The sequence below is a fragment of the Ogataea polymorpha genome (assembly GCF_001664045.1).
Source record: "Ogataea polymorpha strain NCYC 495 leu1.1 chromosome Unknown OGAPOscaffold_4, whole genome shotgun sequence".
NCBI lineage: Eukaryota > Fungi > Ascomycota > Pichiomycetes > Pichiales > Pichiaceae > Ogataea > Ogataea polymorpha.
This window is the reverse complement of record NW_017264701.1, coordinates 1-20,158: the sequence shown is the minus strand read 5'-3', so window position 1 is coordinate 20,158 and position 20,158 is coordinate 1. Positions and strand designations below refer to the sequence as shown.

At 45.3% G+C, this 20,158-nt stretch overlaps 9 protein-coding genes across 9 annotated transcripts; 5 read left to right on the top strand and 4 right to left on the bottom strand.

Moving 5' to 3' along the window:
• Nucleotides 1-19: 19 nt before the first annotated feature.
• OGAPODRAFT_16385 (uncharacterized protein) lies at nucleotides 20-2,202 on the bottom strand. The gene is made up of 2 exons (XM_018354390.1): nucleotides 1,982-2,202; nucleotides 20-1,940 (listed from the first exon to the last, which is right to left on the bottom strand). The coding sequence occupies exons 1-2, from the start codon at nucleotides 2,157-2,159 to the stop codon at nucleotides 76-78; spliced, it is 2,043 nt and encodes a 680-aa protein (XP_018210319.1). The 5' UTR covers nucleotides 2,160-2,202; the 3' UTR covers nucleotides 20-75.
• Nucleotides 2,203-2,775: 573 nt separating this feature from the next.
• OGAPODRAFT_93854 (uncharacterized protein) lies at nucleotides 2,776-8,926 on the bottom strand. Its single transcript, XM_018357422.1, has 3 exons — nucleotides 5,614-8,926; nucleotides 4,090-5,435; nucleotides 2,776-4,052 (listed from the first exon to the last, which is right to left on the bottom strand). Exons 1-3 carry the CDS (start codon nucleotides 6,633-6,635, stop codon nucleotides 4,012-4,014), a joined length of 2,409 nt encoding a protein of 802 aa, XP_018210317.1. The 5' UTR covers nucleotides 6,636-8,926; the 3' UTR covers nucleotides 2,776-4,011.
• On the top strand, nucleotides 2,790-5,412 carry OGAPODRAFT_99963 (uncharacterized protein; the record flags this gene model as incomplete). Its single annotated transcript, XM_018358114.1, has 2 exons — nucleotides 2,790-3,420; nucleotides 3,490-5,412. 2 exons carry the CDS (start codon nucleotides 2,790-2,792, stop codon nucleotides 3,924-3,926), a joined length of 1,068 nt encoding a protein of 355 aa, XP_018210318.1. The 3' UTR covers nucleotides 3,927-5,412.
• OGAPODRAFT_93853 (uncharacterized protein) lies at nucleotides 5,589-11,005 on the top strand (the record flags this gene model as incomplete). The annotated part of the gene is made up of 3 exons (XM_018357421.1): nucleotides 5,589-6,850; nucleotides 6,887-8,490; nucleotides 9,931-11,005. The coding sequence occupies exons 1-3, from the start codon at nucleotides 6,791-6,793 to the stop codon at nucleotides 11,003-11,005; spliced, it is 2,739 nt and encodes a 912-aa protein (XP_018210316.1). The 5' UTR covers nucleotides 5,589-6,790.
• A 188-nt stretch (nucleotides 11,006-11,193) lies between these two features.
• Nucleotides 11,194-11,982, top strand: OGAPODRAFT_16382 (uncharacterized protein). Its single transcript, XM_018354389.1, has one exon. The coding sequence runs from the start codon at nucleotides 11,481-11,483 to the stop codon at nucleotides 11,964-11,966; it is 486 nt and encodes a 161-aa protein (XP_018210315.1). The 5' UTR covers nucleotides 11,194-11,480; the 3' UTR covers nucleotides 11,967-11,982.
• Nucleotides 11,983-12,113: 131 nt separating this feature from the next.
• Nucleotides 12,114-13,757, bottom strand: OGAPODRAFT_12876 (uncharacterized protein; the record flags this gene model as incomplete). The annotated part of the gene is made up of 1 exon (XM_018353337.1): nucleotides 12,114-13,757. One exon carries the CDS (start codon nucleotides 13,755-13,757, stop codon nucleotides 12,114-12,116), a length of 1,644 nt encoding a protein of 547 aa, XP_018210314.1.
• A 378-nt stretch (nucleotides 13,758-14,135) lies between these two features.
• On the top strand, nucleotides 14,136-15,794 carry OGAPODRAFT_24129 (uncharacterized protein; the record flags this gene model as incomplete). Its single annotated transcript, XM_018355263.1, has 2 exons — nucleotides 14,136-14,274; nucleotides 14,302-15,794. 2 exons carry the CDS (start codon nucleotides 14,136-14,138, stop codon nucleotides 15,792-15,794), a joined length of 1,632 nt encoding a protein of 543 aa, XP_018210313.1.
• A 964-nt stretch (nucleotides 15,795-16,758) lies between these two features.
• Nucleotides 16,759-17,829, top strand: OGAPODRAFT_16381 (uncharacterized protein). Its single transcript, XM_018354388.1, has one exon. It carries the CDS (start codon nucleotides 16,830-16,832, stop codon nucleotides 17,745-17,747), a length of 918 nt encoding a protein of 305 aa, XP_018210312.1. The 5' UTR covers nucleotides 16,759-16,829; the 3' UTR covers nucleotides 17,748-17,829.
• A 5-nt stretch (nucleotides 17,830-17,834) lies between these two features.
• OGAPODRAFT_24127 (uncharacterized protein) lies at nucleotides 17,835-19,354 on the bottom strand (the record flags this gene model as incomplete). The annotated part of the gene is made up of 5 exons (XM_018355262.1): nucleotides 17,835-18,048; nucleotides 18,182-18,364; nucleotides 18,410-18,720; nucleotides 18,801-19,113; nucleotides 19,281-19,354. The coding sequence occupies 5 exons, from the start codon at nucleotides 19,352-19,354 to the stop codon at nucleotides 17,835-17,837; spliced, it is 1,095 nt and encodes a 364-aa protein (XP_018210311.1).
• Nucleotides 19,355-20,158: the final 804 nt, after the last annotated feature.

Below are 20,158 nucleotides of genomic sequence, written 5' to 3'. Positions count from 1 at the left end.
CGAAATACAGTTTTCTAAAACGGGTTCAAATTAGTAGAGAGCCACGATAAGTAGCAAATGATACAAAAGGCTCAATCAATCTTTTTCGGAGAGGTGTTCAATGGCCTGGTCAATTCCTTCGGCTCTTTCATGAGCAATTTCGGCAGACACCTGACTGCGAACAACATGCAGTTCCTCAGGATGCTCATTCTGCCACTCTCTAAGTTTCCAGGTCTGTCCAGTGAGGTCCCAGTAAATTCCTCTCATGGAAACATAAATTCCATGTCTTCCTTCCCATAGTGGGTAGATGATGACAATAAATGCAGAAAAGAACAGCCATATAATGCCAACAGTCACCCATCCCGTGAAGAACTTCTTGGAGAAAATATACTTGCTTCCATACATTGGCATTGGCCAAAGCACAAGCAGCGAGATTGCCATAAACAAGCAGGTGTATCCAGCAATTTTTGAGGCTCTTCTGAGAAGTTCCTCCTCTTCTGCAGCAGCCGTAGCTTTCTTTTGCTCGTAGATGTCGTGAGCAATGGCAGTCATATGCGACTTGACAGGCTGGAACTCTGCGTCCTCCGTGGCAGGCTCAGTGGCCTCAATGATTTCCTCAGTTTCATCCACTCTTCTAATGGTTTTGAGAATCTCCCAATCAAAGTCCTGCGATCCAAAAGCATAAGTCAGGATCGGCACAAAGATCAATGGCGAGAGCAGAGCAACAACGTTACCTGTCAGCATGGCATCGTCCTCAAAAGTGTTGGACACAGTTATACTTCCAAACTTCTTTTTTGTGCACACAAGCCAACTCATGATAGCAAAAGCTGTCCCAAGAATAGGTGACCAGACAACGGCCTGAACATTTTGTCTCTTTGATAGCAGAGTCATAGCTGCAGGGAAAACAGCCGAGGAAATAATGATACCCATAAGCTCGTACAGGTAGCCCATGGAGATGCCTGCATACCACAGGCCGGTAGCAAAGCCAGACATCACCAGGGAGAAGACCACGACCGACACGTGCGAGGTGAAAATAAGTCTTTTTCCGGACGCCGAAGGGTTGATGTAGCCTTTGTAGATGTCATACGAGAAAATTGAGGAGACAGCAATGAATTCAGCAGAGGAGGCAGAAGTGACGGCCATAAAGACCATAATCAACGCAGCAACCGCACCGCCTTTTCCCATCATGGCAACCGCTGCGCTTGGTAGCACCAAACCTGCAGACACTTCATCATCCGTCAGCAAGTTTGGATATGAAGGAAATGCCGGCGTCTTCTCGAGAGCAACACAGGCAAGACCCATAGTGGTAGACACAAGCCAAGGAACAGCAAACCAAGCAAGGCCCCCAAAAATGTAACCGGGCAAAGCTGCAGCAGGACTTGAGGCTATGGCCTTGTTCCAGTATCCGTTATCAAGGAAAACAGTACCAAAGTTTCCAACAATGTTTATGACGAAAAAAATTCCTCCAGAACGAGAATTCATGGTGAGGAAGGACCCCTTGGCATTGCCTTCGATCGGCTTCTCCTTGGCGGCCTCGATGACCAGGTCATACACTTTGCTTGTGGATCCTAAAACGTCTCCAGAAACATAGGTGGTAAATGCAAATGTGAAAATAATGACAATGATGGCAATGGTGTGAGCGTAATCGGTCAGGAAGGTGGCCTTGATTCCACCAAACAAAGTATACACAACGACACCAACCGGTAGCAGGAAGCAGGCAGCAACAGTGTTCATGCCAGTCAAGTCACTAATGACGGCAGAGCCTCCCGTGAGAAGCATAGCAGTCACCAGCACGTTTGTGGCAATGGCAAAGAACATGTAAACCGCATGGGCAGTGGTTCCATATCTGGCCTTGACTATTTCTAGGTATGTGTGAGCTTCTGGGGCTCTCTGCTTGGCCTTGATGGCAATAAACGCAAACAGAATAATCTGCACGGTAGCACCCGAGGCATAGTAGAAACCTGTCAGTTAGTAAATAATTTGCATACACCACGGTACTCACCTCCAGAAATACCGTTCTTGTACACCTGGGTACACGATTGTAGCAGTGTGGCTGCCCAAGTCCAGGAACTCACAACTGCCGCTGCAATCAAACCGGTTTTGACAGACCGACCAGCGGCCACAAACTCTTCAGCAGTGATAATCTCTTTTTGGTACCTTCGGAGAATAAATGTGGTCATTATCATTCCTAGAGAAAACACAAAGCCGAGTCCAACGACAACGGCATATCCTGCGCCTTGAGGAAGAGGAGCTTCTAGCATGACGATAGGTGGTCCTCAAAGGGGAAATTGAATGACATTTATAACAGAAAAATTTTGAAAGGCATCATCTATTCAGAATAGCCTCGTGACAGATTCATTTAGTTATCGACTGTGATAGAAAAACCCCCTGCCGTATCCTGCAGACGAAGTTATTATGCGGAGACGCAAGCAATTTTTTCGAGATGGCATTTCACACAAGGCAGGCAAAATTTGACCAACGCGCATCACCACCATGTTTGAAAGTCTAGTTATTCAAGTTCGAGCTACAGCTACTAATGATTTTTCCAATAAGATAATGCTTCACTGCAATGATTCTGTAGCCGCATAGAAAGGCAGAGCGAAAAACAATAGCGCCGGCTTTCGGCGCCCGCAGATACTCAAATCTGGAAAATTTTGCATAGATTACAATAGGTATAGCCGTAGAAAATGATTATCAGGCATAGATAAGGCTGAGAACGGTGGCACTGAAAAATTTGAGCGCTGATTATAAGGTTGCGTGTCCCGTGGCAAAATATTATTGGCCGCAACAGTAGAGAATATCTTCAATCAATGGATATCAAAACTTTTGTGAACGAGCTGCCCAAATGCGAGCTGCACCTTCATATAGAGGGCACGCTAACGGCTGAACGGCGCTGGTTATGTGCGCAAGCAAATGGAATTGCCATTCCTGGGGTGAAGTCTTTAGAAGAGCTTAAAAGTCAATACTTAACCGAATATCTCTATGAGGAGGGTCAAGATGCCACCAGATACTTGCAGGAGTTTTTGGAGGTGTACTATGCCTCCATGAATGTGCTGCTTACAGAGGACGATTTCTACCATTTGGCTTTGGACTACATCAAAGTTGCCCAGTCTCAGAATATCAGATATTTAGAAGCATTTTTTGACCCCCAGGCTCATACTTCCCGGGGAGTTAGTTTTGACACCGTGATGAGTGGTCTTCTGAAAGCTCAAAAAATGGCTCCAATGTACGGTGTCCAGATTCATTGGATAATGTGCATTCTGAGAGACATGTCAGCAGAAAGTGCTCTTGAGACGATCCGCCAAGCAGAACCTTACAAAGACAAAATCATAGCACTGGGTCTGGATTCCGATGAGTACAACAATCCGCCAAGTAAATTTCAGGAAACGTTCTTGATGGCACGTAAATATGAGTGGAAGATTACTGCTCATTGCGACGTTGGTCAGAAAAATTCACATGATCATATAGAGTACGCAGTTACTAAGCTGGGAGGGAAAAGAGGCAAGCCAGCTACTCATGAAATTGACAACCCGGAGCATTATTTACTTCCCCAACTTGAGAGTGGCGCAGATAGAATAGACCATGGATTGAATGCTGCTGACAAGCCCGAATTGTTGGAGCTCGTGAAAAAAGCCAATATAGGACTCACACTATGTCCTATGGGCTACCAAAAACATTTGGGACCTCAAAATGTATTCCCGAAAGTTACCAGGCTACATCGCTATGGAATTCCGATCACGTTGAATAGTGATGACCCCGCATATCTTGTTTACTCCAAGACGGGAACAATATTAGGTGTTGCGGAAGGGTGCCATTTCACATTCAAGGATATCTACGAATTTGAAAAAAATGCTATAAGAATGGCTTGGACGCCTGACGTCGAGTTCAAAGAAAGCTTTCTTCTCGAACTAGATCGCGTATATTCGAAGTATTGTACGCATAACTAAAAGCTATAACGGAAATGTTTATTTTGCACGTCTGTTAGATCGTGTTCATCAACTTCTTCCCCCACTCGAATTAGCTCTTCAATGGTTAGCGGAACGCCGCTCTCCGATTCATGGTTTCGGTCTCTCCTCTTGTTCTCCAAAAAACACAAAATCGCATACGTACTCACGCAGAAAAACATGATCACACATGCAGCCAACATAGCTTTGATTCCTGTATGATATGTTGGAGACTCAGAATCAATAAAGAACTGGGGACCTATAAGATTTCCGAGAGCATAGAACAGACCCACACTGATAGAGTTGAAAGATTTCTTGGAGCTGCCGCTATTATTCGATGCGATAAGCGACAATGTCAGCACATATGGAGCATTGTAGAAACCACAAATATACACTGCCGCAAGGCAAGTCTTTCTGTGCTCTTCTGGAGAGACTTTCCAGACCATAATGATGCCAGCCATCGTGACGCCCGTTGTTATGCAAATAAGAATGGTTCTGATATTCTTCACAAAGTAACAAATAAATGCCACTGTAAGACAGGCTCCCATGGCCACGGCTGCTTGAGGCGTGGCAAGAAGCATGGTTTTGTAGTTTGAATACCCAAATCCTTTGATGATAAAGGTGTTGAAATTGGTAATTCCGGCATTGATAAAGTTCTGCACAATGATGAACACCACCAGTAGCCAGTACTTAGGGTCCCGAACAGATTCCAAAATCTGCGACCACTTGATTTCTCCCAGATTCAGATGAATACCGGTTTGATTGGTTGCTGTCCGGGCAATTGCGCATTGGCGTTCTCTCTTTGAAAGAAACCATGCAGTTTCAATCTTGGAAGGGAGAATAAAGTAATAGCAGGCCCCAAAGACGACAGTGACGGCACCATAAACTAGAAAAATGTATTGCCAGATCGCCAGCGGGCCTCCCCAGTGACCTATTCCATAACCGAAGATACCGTTGAACACACCGGCAAACGTGTTGGACCACAAAGCCATTCTAATAGGCTGTTCCTTCTTTGTATACCAAGTAGTTGAAATCACAATGCAAGAAGGCTGGATTGCGGCCTCAAGAATCCCCAGAAACAAACGGATAATCGCTAGACCTGCAAAGTTATGGCATGCAGACATACACATTAGCAGTGCTCCCCAAATCATCATGACTATACACATGAAACGGCCTAAGTTATGGATCCTGGGTAGCAAGAAAAACACTGGTATTTCCGCAAACAGATACCCTAGGTAGAATATTGTTGCTAGCCAACTGTATTCTTGTCCTTTCAAGTTGTTATCAGTTTTCAGACCATAGATCGCAGCATAAGAAAGAGAATTCTTGTCTAGAAGCTGTAAGAACACCGTGCAAACAAGAAATGGTAGCACAATAAGATCAATCTTGGTCACCACACGTTTGTTGAGCTTCAGCTCCTCAGCAAGCATCTCTGGAGAGTTGTCATAACTGTCGTTATTTTCCAGAATGGACTCGGTGTGAACATCCTTTTCAGCCATAATTAGAGTCTCTCTATGCAGGTGTTGAGATATCCATCTACATTTATATAAGATTCCTCGAGAGCAATATTTTAGGAGCCACAACTTGCGACAGCTTTTTTTGACTCTTTTAGATCGGGATCCCCGAGACTTTTTCCTAGGGTTTTCCGAGATGTTTACAAATAGCGGTAGCTTATCTATGTATTACAAACCCTCTATATCCGATCTCGTCATCAGGATCAAGCCACCATTCTGATTTTCCAAGCAAATGTGCTTGACCTTGAATTTCAACAACACAGGCTCTTTTGGTGTCACAATTTGCCCTAACATCAGTATTCACAATCTTGGCTTTGAAGGTAGAACCAATGATGGACTCGTTCACGAAAATGTGGTCGCGTGAAATCCGACCCTTCAAGTATAGCAAACCTGTTCTTCCAGCTGTTCCTGAGCCGCAAGGAGATCTGTCTATTTGCTTGTGGCCTAGCACCAAAACAGATATCTGGTCGGGTTTTGTTTCATCTGTCGGATTCTTTTGTATTACATTAACGAAATCAACTCCGTGTAGGCCTTTAATCTGAGGGAACTCCTTGCTGGAGATGTCCAACCCGATTTTTTGTATTTTCTCCTTAATCTCACCGCCCAGTTCGATAATGCGACTTGAATTCTCAGGTTTCACTTCAAGAACAATTGGATCAAGCTCTGCAAAAAAGTTAAATGCCCCATTAAAAACGATGTCTCCTGTAATCGGGCCCATGGAGGAATTGACTGTCAAGTTCTCGTAAAGGATCCAAACAGGGGTGTTACGGAACCTTACATACTCAACCTTTTGGCCAGTCCAACAAGCCTCTGTTTCGAGTATGCCGACGGTAGTTTCGAGTCTAACTGACATCAAATCTGGCTTTAGTCTGTAATGGTCATCAGGCAACTTGCGTAGCTGGATTAAGAGAGTGACAATCGCAATGATTCCGTGGCCACATTGGTCTGTATAGCCACTAGGATTCATAAAAAGGACGGCAGCATCACCATTTTCGATTGGATCTAGGAGAAACCCTCCAAACATGTCGTAATGTCCTCTTGGCTCCCTCATCAGCGATAGTCTTATATAGTCATGCTCCCGCTCTAGACACGTCCTTTTCTCCAGAAGAGTTTTGCCCGGCAGGCTGGGAAGTCCTCCTATGACAACCCGGAAAGGCTCCCCACAAGTGTGTGCTTCCACTGTTGTGATTGTGTGCATTGGGGTTCTCAAACAAACAAGAAAAAAAAATCTTTTACTGGGCCGTGGTGCTCGGCTTCCCCGAGTTCTCTTATCACGCGAAATGCAAATTTCTGCGTTTGTGTAAGCCTCACTTATGCCAAAAAAATCAGAATAATCATTATTTGGCGAACACAATGGTCGCGCTCCCCAAACCAGATTTTGAAAGGCCTTGCAAACATTGCAAGGCAAAAAAGGTGAAGGTAAGTTTAGTGACAGTTGACTAATGCCAGTGTCCGACAAGCTTCCCAAAGTGTCTAAGATGTGAAAAAGCCAACCTTGACTGCAATATCGCAGAAGAGGTGGGGTATAGTCACAAGACAGTTGAACCTATTATAAGACAGCTTGAACAATCAAAGAAGGACAGCCTGATTGAAAACGTGGCTCATGAAGTTGGAAGCCTGGTGGTCACAAATAACCTTAATTCAGGAAAATACATTGGAGCAGCAACGGGCCTCAACTTTGCTCGTTTGTTTCTAAAACAGTTGGACCTGAAAAATAATCTGGACAAACCTAATACCAGCGACTTCGAGAATTTTGACCTCGAAGTCACCCAGTCTTGTGCAGCCTTACCTTCATTACAGATGTCCAAGTTCTTATTGCAGAAATATATTGACACGCTACAAATCTATTATCCAGTGCATAACATACCTCAATTGCTCTTGTTACAGACAAATATCTATGAGCGCCCGCAGGAAATATCACGTTATGAAAAATATACTTTCTTCATGATCATGGCAATTGCGTCACAGAAACTTACACATGCTGATGCGATACGAAACCCCTTCACCCCCAATGAGTATTACAACACTGCTTCTAGATATTTGGAGAACATATTAGGAAATCGGTCTGAAAAATCTCTCCAGGCTCTTCTCTTGCTAGTCATATGGAAGCTAGAGGCAGACGCTTTAGAAGACGATAATGGAGATCTTTGGTACCTGAGTCGGTTTTGTATGTCCCTCGCCATGGAGCTAGGGGTTCATCGTTATAACCCCACATGGAGTTTTGGCGAGGAGCGCGACGAGCAACGAAACAGGTTATTTTGGTGCTCATATATAGCCGATCGAACGGTTGCTATGAAGTTCGGACGAGGGCTTTCTCTAAGAACTAAAGCTATTGATACCCCTTTGCCAAAACTTCTCAAAGACGATCACATCATTAATTTGAGCACTTCATATAATGAAGTGCAATTGCTACCAAGCATCATGCTTATTAAAATCTCAGAAATTGCTGGAGATATGTTGGAAAGTGTTTACATCTCTAGGACCCCTGGAAGTCAACCTCCTCTTGACGATGAAGAGATTCAATCCATTCGATCCGAGCTGCAAGCTCGACTGGACATCTGGATGAAACAAGTGGAGATAGAAGTACCAAACAATCTCATATGCTACCACGAGCTCAAAGTACGGTACTGTGTTTTCTCCATTGTTTTGAATAGACCTTCGCCTTCTTTTCCGTTGCCGGATGGAGCCGCGATTCAACTGTGCAAAGAGAAATGTATTCTAGGGGTGGAATGTTACAACTCCTTAATTGCGAGCGGCTGGAAAGTGACCCCCACATGTTTACACGACGTTCTTGCAATTGGACTCACCATGATTTATTGTTGCTGGAGACTCGAATCAAATCCGACGGATATAAATAACTTTTCTGGGAGATTGTTGAAGATCATGCAAGAAGCCTGTATCTATTATCCCAAATACGCGAGATTCAAGTCATTATATGAAACAGTTTCGGGTGCAATCGCAGAGCAATTAGATACAGAATCGAAGACCAAGAGAAGAACAGACCCAGGAGCTAGACTAAGCATAGATCCGCACAATCAGCTGGAATGGAATGAGTGGTTCTCGCAAGAAGTTTTTCATGATGGATTTCGCCAATTCTATGATCTCTCGAATAATCATTTGATTGAAGGCTTAGCCGACTTTGTTCAAAACGTATCAGCTAGAATTGAAAATTGAACACATTAACCAAATTGTTCATGCTTTGATCACCTGTTGATATACTTTGATTTCTCTGGCCGTTATCGTATATTAAGCTGGGTTCTCGATATCATATTCCTTGATTGGTTTCTGGCTTTCATCTTTGCTTTCCTTGGCCTTACTTTTGCCTGAGTCTGTTGTTCCTACTGAGCAAAATGATTAGCAATTTCAATGCAAAACAGGCCACTTTGAACCAAAGCGCGTTTAGACATCTTGTCTGTATATACAATTTTGAATAAACTTTGGATTAATCTAGGGCACCTATAATGGATGAAGCAATCGCAGTGCCCGAACTCTTGGAATTTTGACGTATTATCTGAAAATATACCCGTAATATTCGCTTGCAGATGTAAGGACGTCGAAGAAAGCAGAAAGAGATGGAAAACACGTTAAAAATTGTTAGTTCCGTATTTTATGATAATGGAGGAACAAATTCGTATATCCAGAAACAAATAGCGGTTAGCATGATCAGTTCGTGCTATTCAATGCGTGTTCTTCTAAAATCGACAGCAGATCAGATCAGTAAGATCTTGCGCACTAGATAGAGATTGCATCCACGGTCTGGAAAAAGAAAGTGCTATCAATACTCGCTGCTGTGCAGAACACTTTGACTGAATTGTCACACTACCCAACTGCAGTAGGGATCATGAATGCTCCTACAATAGCCTGTAAGGCACGGAAAACAATCAACGAGATTAAGGTCTTAGTTGACACAGCGCAAATCAGGCTCGTTATCGACATCGCCAATAGACACGTAGCAAAGACTTCCTGCACATAGTCAGTACACCAATGACTTCAATCATGATAACACTCAACAGATATCTGCATGACAATATAAATTGTATTTCGAAATAAGTTCACTTGATATCAAGACCCTGTGGAGTGCATACAGCCAAAAAAGAAACAAAAAGTATTTCGGAGTTTTTGGGCACCCGATTTTGGAGCACAGAGATCTACTCTTCGAAAACGATTTAAAAACGAGAGGCGTTAGGTAACGGTTAGAATTTCTGATATTTGGTGATTAGTAAGACGTAGGGCTTAGTTTCAATGCAGTCTGTTAGAATTTCGGATTTATGCATTCTTAAGGGTGAATGGCCTTCTCGGCATAAATTCTCCGAAATCTTTCATGGAATCCTGTCACTCGGCGATTTTAATTTGGGTTGACATATATACCCCTAAATCTTACTTCTTTCTTGAAATCTTTCAGGTATAATGGAACCTACACTTTTTAAACCACTGAAGCTTGGAAATGTTGAACTAAGTCATCGTGTCACTCTTGCACCCCTTACCAGATGCAGGGGAACACCAACCAAGGGTTACTTTGTGCCAAATGATTTGATGGTTGAGTACTATTCCCAAAGAGCTACTTCAGGAGGACTTCTGATCAGTGAAGGATGTGCTATTTCAATCACTTCCTGCGGCTACTCCGGTGTTCCTGGTATCTGGGCCGACGATCAGGTTGTAGGATGGAAAAAGATCACTCAAGCTGTCCACGCCAAAGAGGCCTTTATCTCCTGTCAGTTGTGGCATGTTGGTAGAGCCACCACTGCTCTAGAACTTCATGGTATTCAGCCTATCTCTTCGACTTCTACACCACTGAAGGGTACCTTCATGATCAATGGGTTGGAGTTCAAGGACTTCCCTCCAAGAAAGATGCATGGCGACGACTTCCAAAATGTTATTAGCGATTACGTTAATGCCGCCAAAAATGCTGTTGCTGCAGGATTTGACTTTGTTGAGGTGCATTGTGCCAACGGGTATCTGCTGGACCAATTTTTAATGGACAATATCAACACCCGTGATGACGAATATGGCGGAAGCATTGAGAAGCGTGCCAGATTCCCATTGGAGGTTATCAAAGCTGTTGCTGATGCAATTGGTGCCTCTAAGGTTGGTATTCGCTTTAGTCCTTACGGAAACTTCCAGGACTGCTACGACACTGACCCTAACACACACTGGTCGTATGTGTGTGAACAGATAGCACAGTTTGTGGAGCCAGTGGCCTATGTGCACATGGTCGATCCAAGAAGTGATTTTGTCGTTCCAGAGGCTGAGAAGCTAAAGAACTTAGAAAAGCAGGTGAGTGTAAAGCAGCAGTTCAGCCTGAAGATCTTTAGAGACATTTTGAAGCCTGCGGGCATCAAGTTCATTGCGGCAGGTGCGATTGATAGACAGAGAGCAATATCGTACACTGAAGACGACATTGCTGATCTTGTTGCCTTTGGCAGGTACTTCATCTCGAACCCTGACTTAGTTGAGCGACTAAGGCACGACTGGCCTCTGAACAAGTACGAGAGGGACACATTCTACTGGGCACCGGAGCCAGCACACGGATACACCGATTATGAGTTCTACAAGGGGGAGGCTAAATAGCTGATAAAATGAAGATAAGTAGTATCTGAGGTAATCAAACGCCGGGGACTTTGTAATGCTCGTATGTAAGTGAAGGGGGGAGTAGAATTAAAAAGGAGGAAAAATTAAAAGGGGTGGCGGGGTGGATACTGGGGTTAGGTTTCCCCACAATTTTTTCGGAACATTATTTAAATCCTTTTCTGGGTGCAATCATTTTCAAGTAAGCTGCAAAGACAACCACGAAACGTACTGTCCTTACCTTGTAAGCATCTATAACTCATAATATGCGGACGTAACAAAGACTTACGATGGCTATTCGTCGCACATCCTCGCACACGAGTATTTTGTGTTCCCTTTTCCAGATGCTCTTAAAACCCAAGACGCTGCTCCAATGCTGTGTGCCGGAATCACCACCTACTCTCCGCTTGTTGAGAACGGATGTGGACCAGGAAAGAAGGTTTGAATCATTGGAATTGGTGGCCTGGGTTATGCCGTGATGTTTGCCAAGGCTCTTGGTGCAGAGGTGTACACTTTTTCGCGTACCAGTGCCAAAGCCGAGGACGCCAAGAAACTGGGGTCGGACCACTTCATTGCCACGTACGAGGACAAAGACTGGAAGACCACGTATGCTAGAAAGATGGACTTGATTGTTTCGTGCGGTAGCTCGTCAACAAACTTCGATCTTAAAGGATATTTGGGATGTTTGAAAGTGCACGGAAAAATGGTTTGCGTGGGGCTGCCAGAGGAGCCATTTACGGTGGAGGCGATGGGTTTCGTTCGTAACGGTGCTTTCTTTGGGTCCTCGCATCTGGGTAACAGACCACAGATGCCGGAGATGTTGCAGCTGGCTGCCGACAAGAAATTGGCCTCGTGTCTGCCGATCTCAGAGAAGTCGATTAAAGAGGTTTTGGAACGGTGCCACGCGAATCATGTTCGGTACAGATTTGTTCTGACCGATTACGACAAGAAATTCAGCGAGTAGAGAAAATCCAAACAAGTTTATCGAGTAAACTAGCAGCAAGTAGCTAAAAAAACGCTGGAAGCCAGCGGAAAAATCTTTTAGTAGAAGATGAATGGTAAAGATGTACCTGTCATCGGTGGTTAGCATTCCTGTCTCATGAGGATCTGTTCAACTTATCAGTCCCTTTTCTCTGTACTGTTGCACGATTCTCCAGTATCTTTCTTTGGTTCTGTTTCTCCAGTAGTAGCCAGTGAAGATCATGACGATGAAGGTTCCCACGCAGAACAAACAGATGAATGCCGAGGCAATAAAACAGTTCTGAATACCCACGTTAGTGATGAACGGCGTGATACCGTAATCCATAGCAAAGTTCATCGTGTTTCTGATCAAAATGGCAGCCACAATGGCTGGGCCAATCATGTGTTCGTAGCAGTCCAACACATAGGTAACGGCACAGACACATCCAATGGTACAAAGTCCAGCCATAAGTCCTAAACCAACCACCACGCCAAACCAATGGATTCCATGTGCAGCACCAACTCCCCAGAGAATCAGCGCAGCAGGACCCAAAATCATGTACACCGGGAGCACCCAGAATCTGTCTTCTGCCTGAGAAAGTCCGTTATGTCTCTTGGCGATCTTGATCTTGATCCAGTCGGTGGACCAGCCAGCGTATGGATAGATGATCAAACAGAAGATGACGGCCGAAAGGTAAGCTAGACCGCACATGGCAGACGAGAAGTTGTAGGGTTCTGCTCCGAGCACCAGAGCTTCTGTTCCGTTCAAGACAGAGTACCAAAATAAAGCAGCTCCGTAAAGAAATCCGGCATAGAGCACACTTGGGAATTGGAACATGAGAATAATGGCCTTGAAGTAGTCGTACAAATGATTTTCCTTCTTGGCACCCGATGTGATGGAAAGTCGCTGCCAGAAAGTCTTGACTGGTGGGTAGTCGATGGAGTCGTCCTCAATCAAGTTGGCCTGGTTGGCTTCTGCTGACGTAACGTTGACAAGGTCAGAAGGCTTTTTTTCACCGTGGCTGGTGATTGTGGAAACAATGTTGCCGTCTGAGTCTCTTCTGACCCGCAGTTTTCTGGTGTAGTTAGTTTCCTCCATGAAAATAGCAATGAAAACAACACAGACACCTCCGAAGATACACGAAAGCCAAATAACCCATTTCCATCCCAGTCCGTCTCTCACGAAGCCAGCAAGCATCGGAGCCATGTAGTTGGAACCAAAAAGTGCAGCACTGTACACCCCCATATACGTGGCTCTTTCGTGCTCAAAGAAAAGATCTCCAACGGTGACTTCTGGGAGAGACTCAACGGGAGCATAGAAAAATCCAGCCAGGATCTTGGATGCAATCCATTGCCCGTTGGTGGTGATGTACGGCTGCCACAGATTGAACATAACGGTAGCAAGGAGCGTGAGAATGTACGTCGGTCTTTTTCCGTACTGTTGGGCCAGAGGCATCATAAACAGACCTCCAATCCCAAGGAAAAGGAACCAATAGCCAGTGCCGGCATTCAATTGACTGGTGGTGATGTTGATCTCTGGTTCGGCAGATATATCAGTGAGAATCGAATAGATACAGCAAGCTGGAATACATCCTCCAAAAACGTAGACAATGATGCAAAACATGTTGAGCCATTTTCGGTTCCTGGACCAATTGAGCGGGTCGTTTGGGTCATCTGAAGGTGTAGGGATCAAGACGATCCCTTCTTTGGTCTCTGCCACGGCCTGCTCTGAGTGGTCCAGATCGACCAAATGGGATGTCCCTGGAACAGCTGAAAAATCGATTTCGGTGTGCATGTCCTGGTTAGGAGAGTCGAATGTTTCAGCAAGTTTTATAGTCAAGTGTTATCGGGCGAGATTCTCAGATGAAGATGGTGTAAGAAACTGTGCTGAACACCTTTAACGAGCCTGTTGCTAAAACTGGATGCCAGCTCGCTAAATATGTCCAATCATGATCAGATCTAAATGTTAAGCGAGCCTGTTTCCGTTTACAGTCTTTTTTTTCCACGATGCCCATTTGCGTTCTCGAGGAAACCAAAAAAACGATGAAAAGTCTACTGATAGCCGATAAGGAGCCCAACTGCCAAATTGGGAAATAAACTCGTTCCGAAATTCTGATGGGGGCCACCATGATTTATAAAAGGCTCCTGCTGCTCATGTTCTCTCCTATCCACAATGTACGGTCGCTACGTCAACGATACTGAAAATCCAGAGCTCTATGCTACTTTCATGCCAAAAGTCGAGGCCTACAGAGCAAAACTGAAAGCTGGTATTCTTGACGAATACAAACTTCCTGACGAATTGGTTCCCAAAGGTGTTGGTGTCGATGTCACCTCTCTAGCAGAAAAGATTCTCACCAAGCCAGAGCTAGCCATCATAGACACTCCTGGGTATCAGTTGGTCGAGAAAATTGCTTCTGGAGAGCTTACCTCGGTGGAAGTGTTCAAGGCATTTGCCAAGACTGCCACTGTGGCCCATCAGACCACAAACTGCGCCATGGAACTCTTTATGGATGAAGGTCTCAAAAGAGCAGAGGAGCTTGACGAATACTACAAAAAGACAGGAAAAACCGTTGGTCCTTTGCACGGGCTTCCAATTTCCTTGAAAGAGCACTACAACTATAAAGGGAAAGTTACTCACTGTGCTAACGTCATCAGAATCGATAACGTCACCGATAACTGGTGTCTGACTGTCGAGGTGCTTCTGAATGCTGGTGCTGTGTTCTATGTCCGCACAACCGAGCCACAAACCCTGATGCACTTGTGCTCCAATAATAACATTACCGGGCTGTGCCTAAACCCCAACAACACTGCCTTGACTCCAGGTGGATCCAGTTCCGGTGAGGGAGCCATTGTGGCCATGAAGGGATCAGTGATGGGTCTTGGTTCGGATATTGGTGGTTCTATTAGATGTCCAGCGGCCTTCTGTGGAGTGTTTGGTCTGAGACCTACTCAGAAAAGATTGTCAATGAAAAATGTGACCTTTTCGTTCACTGGAGTGGAGGAAGGTGTTGTTTGCGTACTTGGGCCACTTGCAAGAACCGCCCAGGACATTGATCTTTTCATGAAGGTCTCACTTGATGCAAAACCTTGGGAGAGAGACGCAACGCTGATTCCTCTTCCTTGGAGAGACGTTCCTGTTCCTGCAGCCAAGGACATCAAGGTTGCAATTATGTACGATGATGGGGTGGTCAAGCCGACTCCTCCTATTCTGAGAGGATTGAAGTATGCTGCTGAGAAGCTAAAAGCTTCCGGAGTGACTGTGGTCGAATGGGAGCCATTTGGGGTAAAGGAGTGTGTGGAGACTGTCAACTGTTTCTACAGCGCAGATGCAAACAAGGCCCAGAAAGATGCTCTTGCTGCCTCGGGAGAACCTGTCCTTGAACTAACTAAAAACGCCCTAGCCTTTGGACGTGGAGATGATGGATGGTCTGCTACTGAAGAACGGCTGGGCCAGGCACTCAGAGACAAGTACAGAATGGAGTACCAAGACAAAATGATGGAGCTTGGTGTTGATTTCATTCTTTCTCCAACCTATGTTTCTGTTGCTGCCAAACTGGAAACTATTCATTACTGGGGTTATACTTCACTGTGGAACGTTCTGGATTTTCCCAACGTTGTTTTTCCAACAGGCCTGAAGTGTGATCCTGCCGTGGATGTTCCAGATTCAGGGTACGCTCCAAGAAGCGACATTGAGAAATACGAGTACGAACTTTACAAGGATGCTAAAGAGTTCAAAGGTGCTCCAATCTCACTTCAGCTCACCGGAAGACGGTGGTTTGATGAGGAGGTCGTAAAAGCGGCACAAGTAGTGCACGAAATAGTTAGCGCATAAATAGTTTAGAAGCCAGAAGAACGCTGCTACCAAATTGTTTAGTCAGTGTATTTTTCCACACCAAAGACCAAAGATAAAAATAACGTTGTGATAAGAGAGACTTTTTCCAATTTTATTGAAATTTCGCAAGATATGGGTGTTGAACCCTACCGTAAGAAGCGGAATGTTATAAACCGAGCCAAGACAGGCTGTTTGTGCTGTAAGTACTTGCTACACCTTTTCTCTAACTTCTCAGGTCGCAAAAGAAGAGTGAAATGCGATGAGTTCAAGCCATCTTGCAGATCGTGTCTACGTAACTCGTATGTTTGTGTTTGGCCAGAACACAACGGTTATTTTGAGAACCGCAAGGAGTTCACTCTACAGAAGCTCAAAACCGAACCTTACACTTTTATCTATGGCAAGTCGTTCAAAGACAGATTCCAGCCTCCGCCAGCAACTGTGAATCAGTCGCCGTTGGAACAGAGCGAAGCGCAGGCCGTACAGACAGCCATTGTCGGTCCATGTACGACTCAAGTGTTACCTGTCTCTGAATTGGGAAAATACTTGCTGAGCGGTAAGGACCGTGAAATGATTGACGATGCTTTATTTCGCGAGTATCTGGTGACTCTGTGCAGAGATTTTCGGCCAACTTCTCGACTAAATGGATTCAGCACGTACATGGTGGGTGTGGACATGACTGCTCGCGAAGCTATGCTTTACGACGCGTTTGTGAAAGGATTTATGGTGTCTGTTTCGCCGCAGTTGACGCACCGCGAATTGCAACCGGCCGTGGTTTTTATCCCGCCAGGGTCCAGTAACAGCACGCTGCGCAACATTTTCTACGCCTGTGGAGCCGCGTTCCTGCGCTGGGAGCACGAAGAGATGAACCATGAAGCCGAAGAACGGTTTTTAAAGTGCATGGAACAGTTCCCGGCCCTAGTGAAATCAATGAAAAATAGTCCCAACAACCAATGGTTGCTCATTTGTCTGTTATCACTGTGCTTGCGCGAGAAGTACGACGGACATGACTATGTGCGCACAGCTTGGTACTTACAGATGGCGCTTGAAGTGATTCGAAACTGGCCGGCTATGCAGAAACAGATTGTAGAGCTTGCTTCGGAAGGAGCCCAGTCACAAGGATTACATACAAAAGAAGCCCCACAGATCGAACTGGCACTGGACGATATTCCTGCAATGATCCCGCTGAGCGACAAAATGTTGGATAATTCTGAGCGGTGTTTGCTTGAAAGTTTCCTTTACAACTATTCGATCATTTTGCTGCTGTGCGACCGCAGGACATTAAATTTTCTGGAATCTCCGTTCAAGATTTTCAATGAGTTCAGGCCATTCCTCAACCAGCAGCGGTACAACTTTCCTGCTCCATGGATGAACAATCCGGTGATGGGGGCTGCATTACCTGCGTTTGAGTTTGCTGCCAAAACCAGCTGGTTGCACGCTACATACCCATTTGAAGAAGAAGACTTGAAACAGGCACGCAAAATCCACAATATGACAAAGTACTATGTGGCTCCAGTTCCACCACCTTCTGTGCGCTTCACGCAGCCGAAACACGTTCAGAGAAAATTGCTTGACAGCTGTTCAACGGCACGAATGGTTGCAAAAGCATCCTACTTGCTGCTGACAAAACTCCTGAATCCACAGATGTCTCAGAATGATCCTGAGATTGTCGGCGTAATCAGCGAGATGATGAAGAGTATTGAAGAACTGAGCATCCACAGCCAGACATCTTTTATCATGACGTGGCCCATAGCCGTGATAGGGACCGTGGTGACAGAGAAAGAGCATAGAGACTATCTGATTTGGAGACTTTTGAACTTTGGATATGCCGTGCGATCCAAAAGTCACATCACGATTGTGGAATTTTTGAAAAAGGCGTGGGGGACTCCTGAGGCGCCAGGTCCCGGCTGGAACGTTCTGTTAGACAAACGCTATTTTAAGGGAATGTTTCTCTAGTTTATCGACGGTGCGTTACAGCTCATTTAACTATCCGTAATCTCTTTTCAAAACTCAAATAATATATTAAATTGCAAACGGCGGTACTCAAACATCCTCCATCAACTTTTTCGACTTCTCTACATGTTCAGCGTGGTCAGTATGGGCTACAGCCTTCTCATCCATGCTGATTGGGTTTCTGTTGAAGTCGTTAACTCCGTAGAACATTGTGTTTTGATACAAGAAAGTGTTCTCAATGTTTTCCGGCGACCGGTTACAGGTCTTAGGACAGAAGAAATAGAACATGATGGCAGCAACACCGCTTGTAAGCGTAAAGATGATGTATGTTTTCCATGCATTTTTTTTCGATGACAATTGGAGTGATCATGGCAATGACAAAATTGCAAACCCAGTTGGAAGCAGTACCTATGGCGTTTCCTTTCATACGTAGTTACAATGGAAGAATTTCAACCGCATAAACCCACGAAGCACAGTTCATTGTTGCCGCAAAAAATGCAATGTAGGCGAAGAAGAAAACCACTGCACCCGCGGAACAGCTCTTTCCACCGACGCTCAACAGCACCGTAATCAAAAGCACAGATCCCATTTGACCAAGAGAACTACCGATCATGGCCAGTCTTTCTCCAAATCGATCCAGCCATAGTATTTATATAAAGCCAAACACAAAGAAACAGACCATGATGCAACCACCGAGAATTGTAGACATATTTGTTGACAGACCAACGTTAGTTTCTAACACCAGAGGAACGTAATACACCACCATATTAATACCTCCAAACTGGTTCCAGAACTGCACCATCGCGGCCAAAAATATTCTGTACCGGCCGTGCATGGCATCCTTTCCACTAAGAATCATTCCCCAGCTGATCTTATCACCTTCTCCTTCCACATCCTGGAGATACAGAATTTGGTCAATGAGATCCACCACCATTGGGTCGTCAGTCGAAACATGTTGATGCGAGAAAGCGAGTTTCTGGCATTATCCAGCCGGCCCTCTCTAACCTACCAACTAGGAGATTCTGCACATAGAAACAACAAACACCATCCAAACACAGCGAAGTGCGTTTGGATACCAACAGGAAATCTCCAAGAAGGCTGGTCGAACCGTTTGCTGCAGCCGTAGCCAATCCAATAAGAAACAGTAATACCAAATGCCACGCTCTGAGGCTCGGCAGCAACCAGGCTACCACGTTTATCTGGACGAGAAATCTCTGCTTGGAAAATAGGAACAGTACTAGTTTCAAGACCTGTTCTCAAACCCGATATAAAGCTACCAAGCTGAACGACACTGTAACTGCCGGTCTGAAGAATGATTCCGATGATAAATGGAGTGAACCCGAACCAAATGGTTTTCTTTCTGCCGAGTCTATCGCCAAAAAAAGATTGACCAAACAACCGAAGAAGCCTTCGAGATTGTAAATGGCAACAATGATTCCCAGATAGCTACTTGAAGGGTATCAAAATTGGGCTTGGAAAACGGGGTGGCTCTGGATGTTAGCCAAAGCACCCTGCTCAAAACCTTATAGAACGAACGAAAAGAGGCAGGTGAGCGTGAGAACCCACTGAGTCTTCCTTCCTGGAGAAACTATATGGAAGTACGACTTCATGGGGGAGGAATAAGTTGTAAATTTGATTTTTGGGGCCTGGAACAACCATACTGATATACCCCAGCTTACAGAGTTGAAATTTTGGCCCAAAAAAATTGCCTCTCCTCAGACGTCCCACATTGCGGCTATAGATCCAAAGTTCAACGTCATTTGTTAAATCTATTCTACGGGATAGCGGGGTGCGCAGTTGGTGGAACGATCTTTGTGGGTCTGTGTAACATGGACGTTCGGGGGTGCAACTGGAAGATGGTGTTATGGTGCTATCTTGGGTGGTTTGTGACGCTACCGGTTGCAGGAGTGATTGCTGGACTTATCAACGGAATTATATTGAATGCACCTCGATGGGGTGCGATGAGTACGTAGGGCGAGGTGTAGTGAAAGGAGAGGTGCAAAGTCGGAGAGATAGGTAGCGAAGCGAGGGGATCTATGTAAGAGGGGTGAGAGGTGAGAGGTGAGAGGTAGAGGTAAGAGAGGTATTTAGAGGTAAATGGAGGTATTATGGAGGTATTATATGTTAACGAGAATGTAGTGCTGAAGGGGTGAGGGGTGTAGAGGTGAGGTGAGTAGGGAGTAGGGAGTAGAATTAAAAAGGAGAAAAAAATAAAGTTGGAGGGGGGAAGGGAGGGAAAAACAGAAAAAGCAGGCGAGGGGGGAAGAAGGAGGAGGGAGGGGGAGGCGGGAGGGGCCGAAGGAGTGGTGGGTGGCGGGGTGGCGGGGTGGCGGGGTGGCGGGGGTGGCGGGGTGGCGGGGTGGCGGGTGGCGGGGTGGCGGGGTGGCGGGGTGGCGGGGTGGCGGGTGGCGGGG

Coding starts and splice junctions, on each gene's coding strand:
- OGAPODRAFT_93854 (XM_018357422.1), bottom strand. CDS start 6,635: ATGCACACAATCACAACAGTGGAAGCACACACTTGTGGGGAGCCTTTC. Junction 5,436..5,613: donor GACGAGATCGGATATAGAGG/GTTTGTAATACA, acceptor ACACCTGCATAG/AGAGACTCTAATTATGGCTG. Junction 4,053..4,089: donor GATCATGTTTTTCTGCGTGA/GTACGTATGCGA, acceptor GGAGAACAAGAG/GAGAGACCGAAACCATGAAT.
- OGAPODRAFT_16385 (XM_018354390.1), bottom strand. CDS start 2,159: ATGACCACATTTATTCTCCGAAGGTACCAAAAAGAGATTATCACTGCT. Junction 1,941..1,981: donor CAAGAACGGTATTTCTGGAG/GTGAGTACCGTG, acceptor ACTAACTGACAG/GTTTCTACTATGCCTCGGGT.
- OGAPODRAFT_16381 (XM_018354388.1), top strand. CDS start 16,830: ATGGCGCTTGAAGTGATTCGAAACTGGCCGGCTATGCAGAAACAGATT.
- OGAPODRAFT_16382 (XM_018354389.1), top strand. CDS start 11,481: ATGTTTGCCAAGGCTCTTGGTGCAGAGGTGTACACTTTTTCGCGTACC.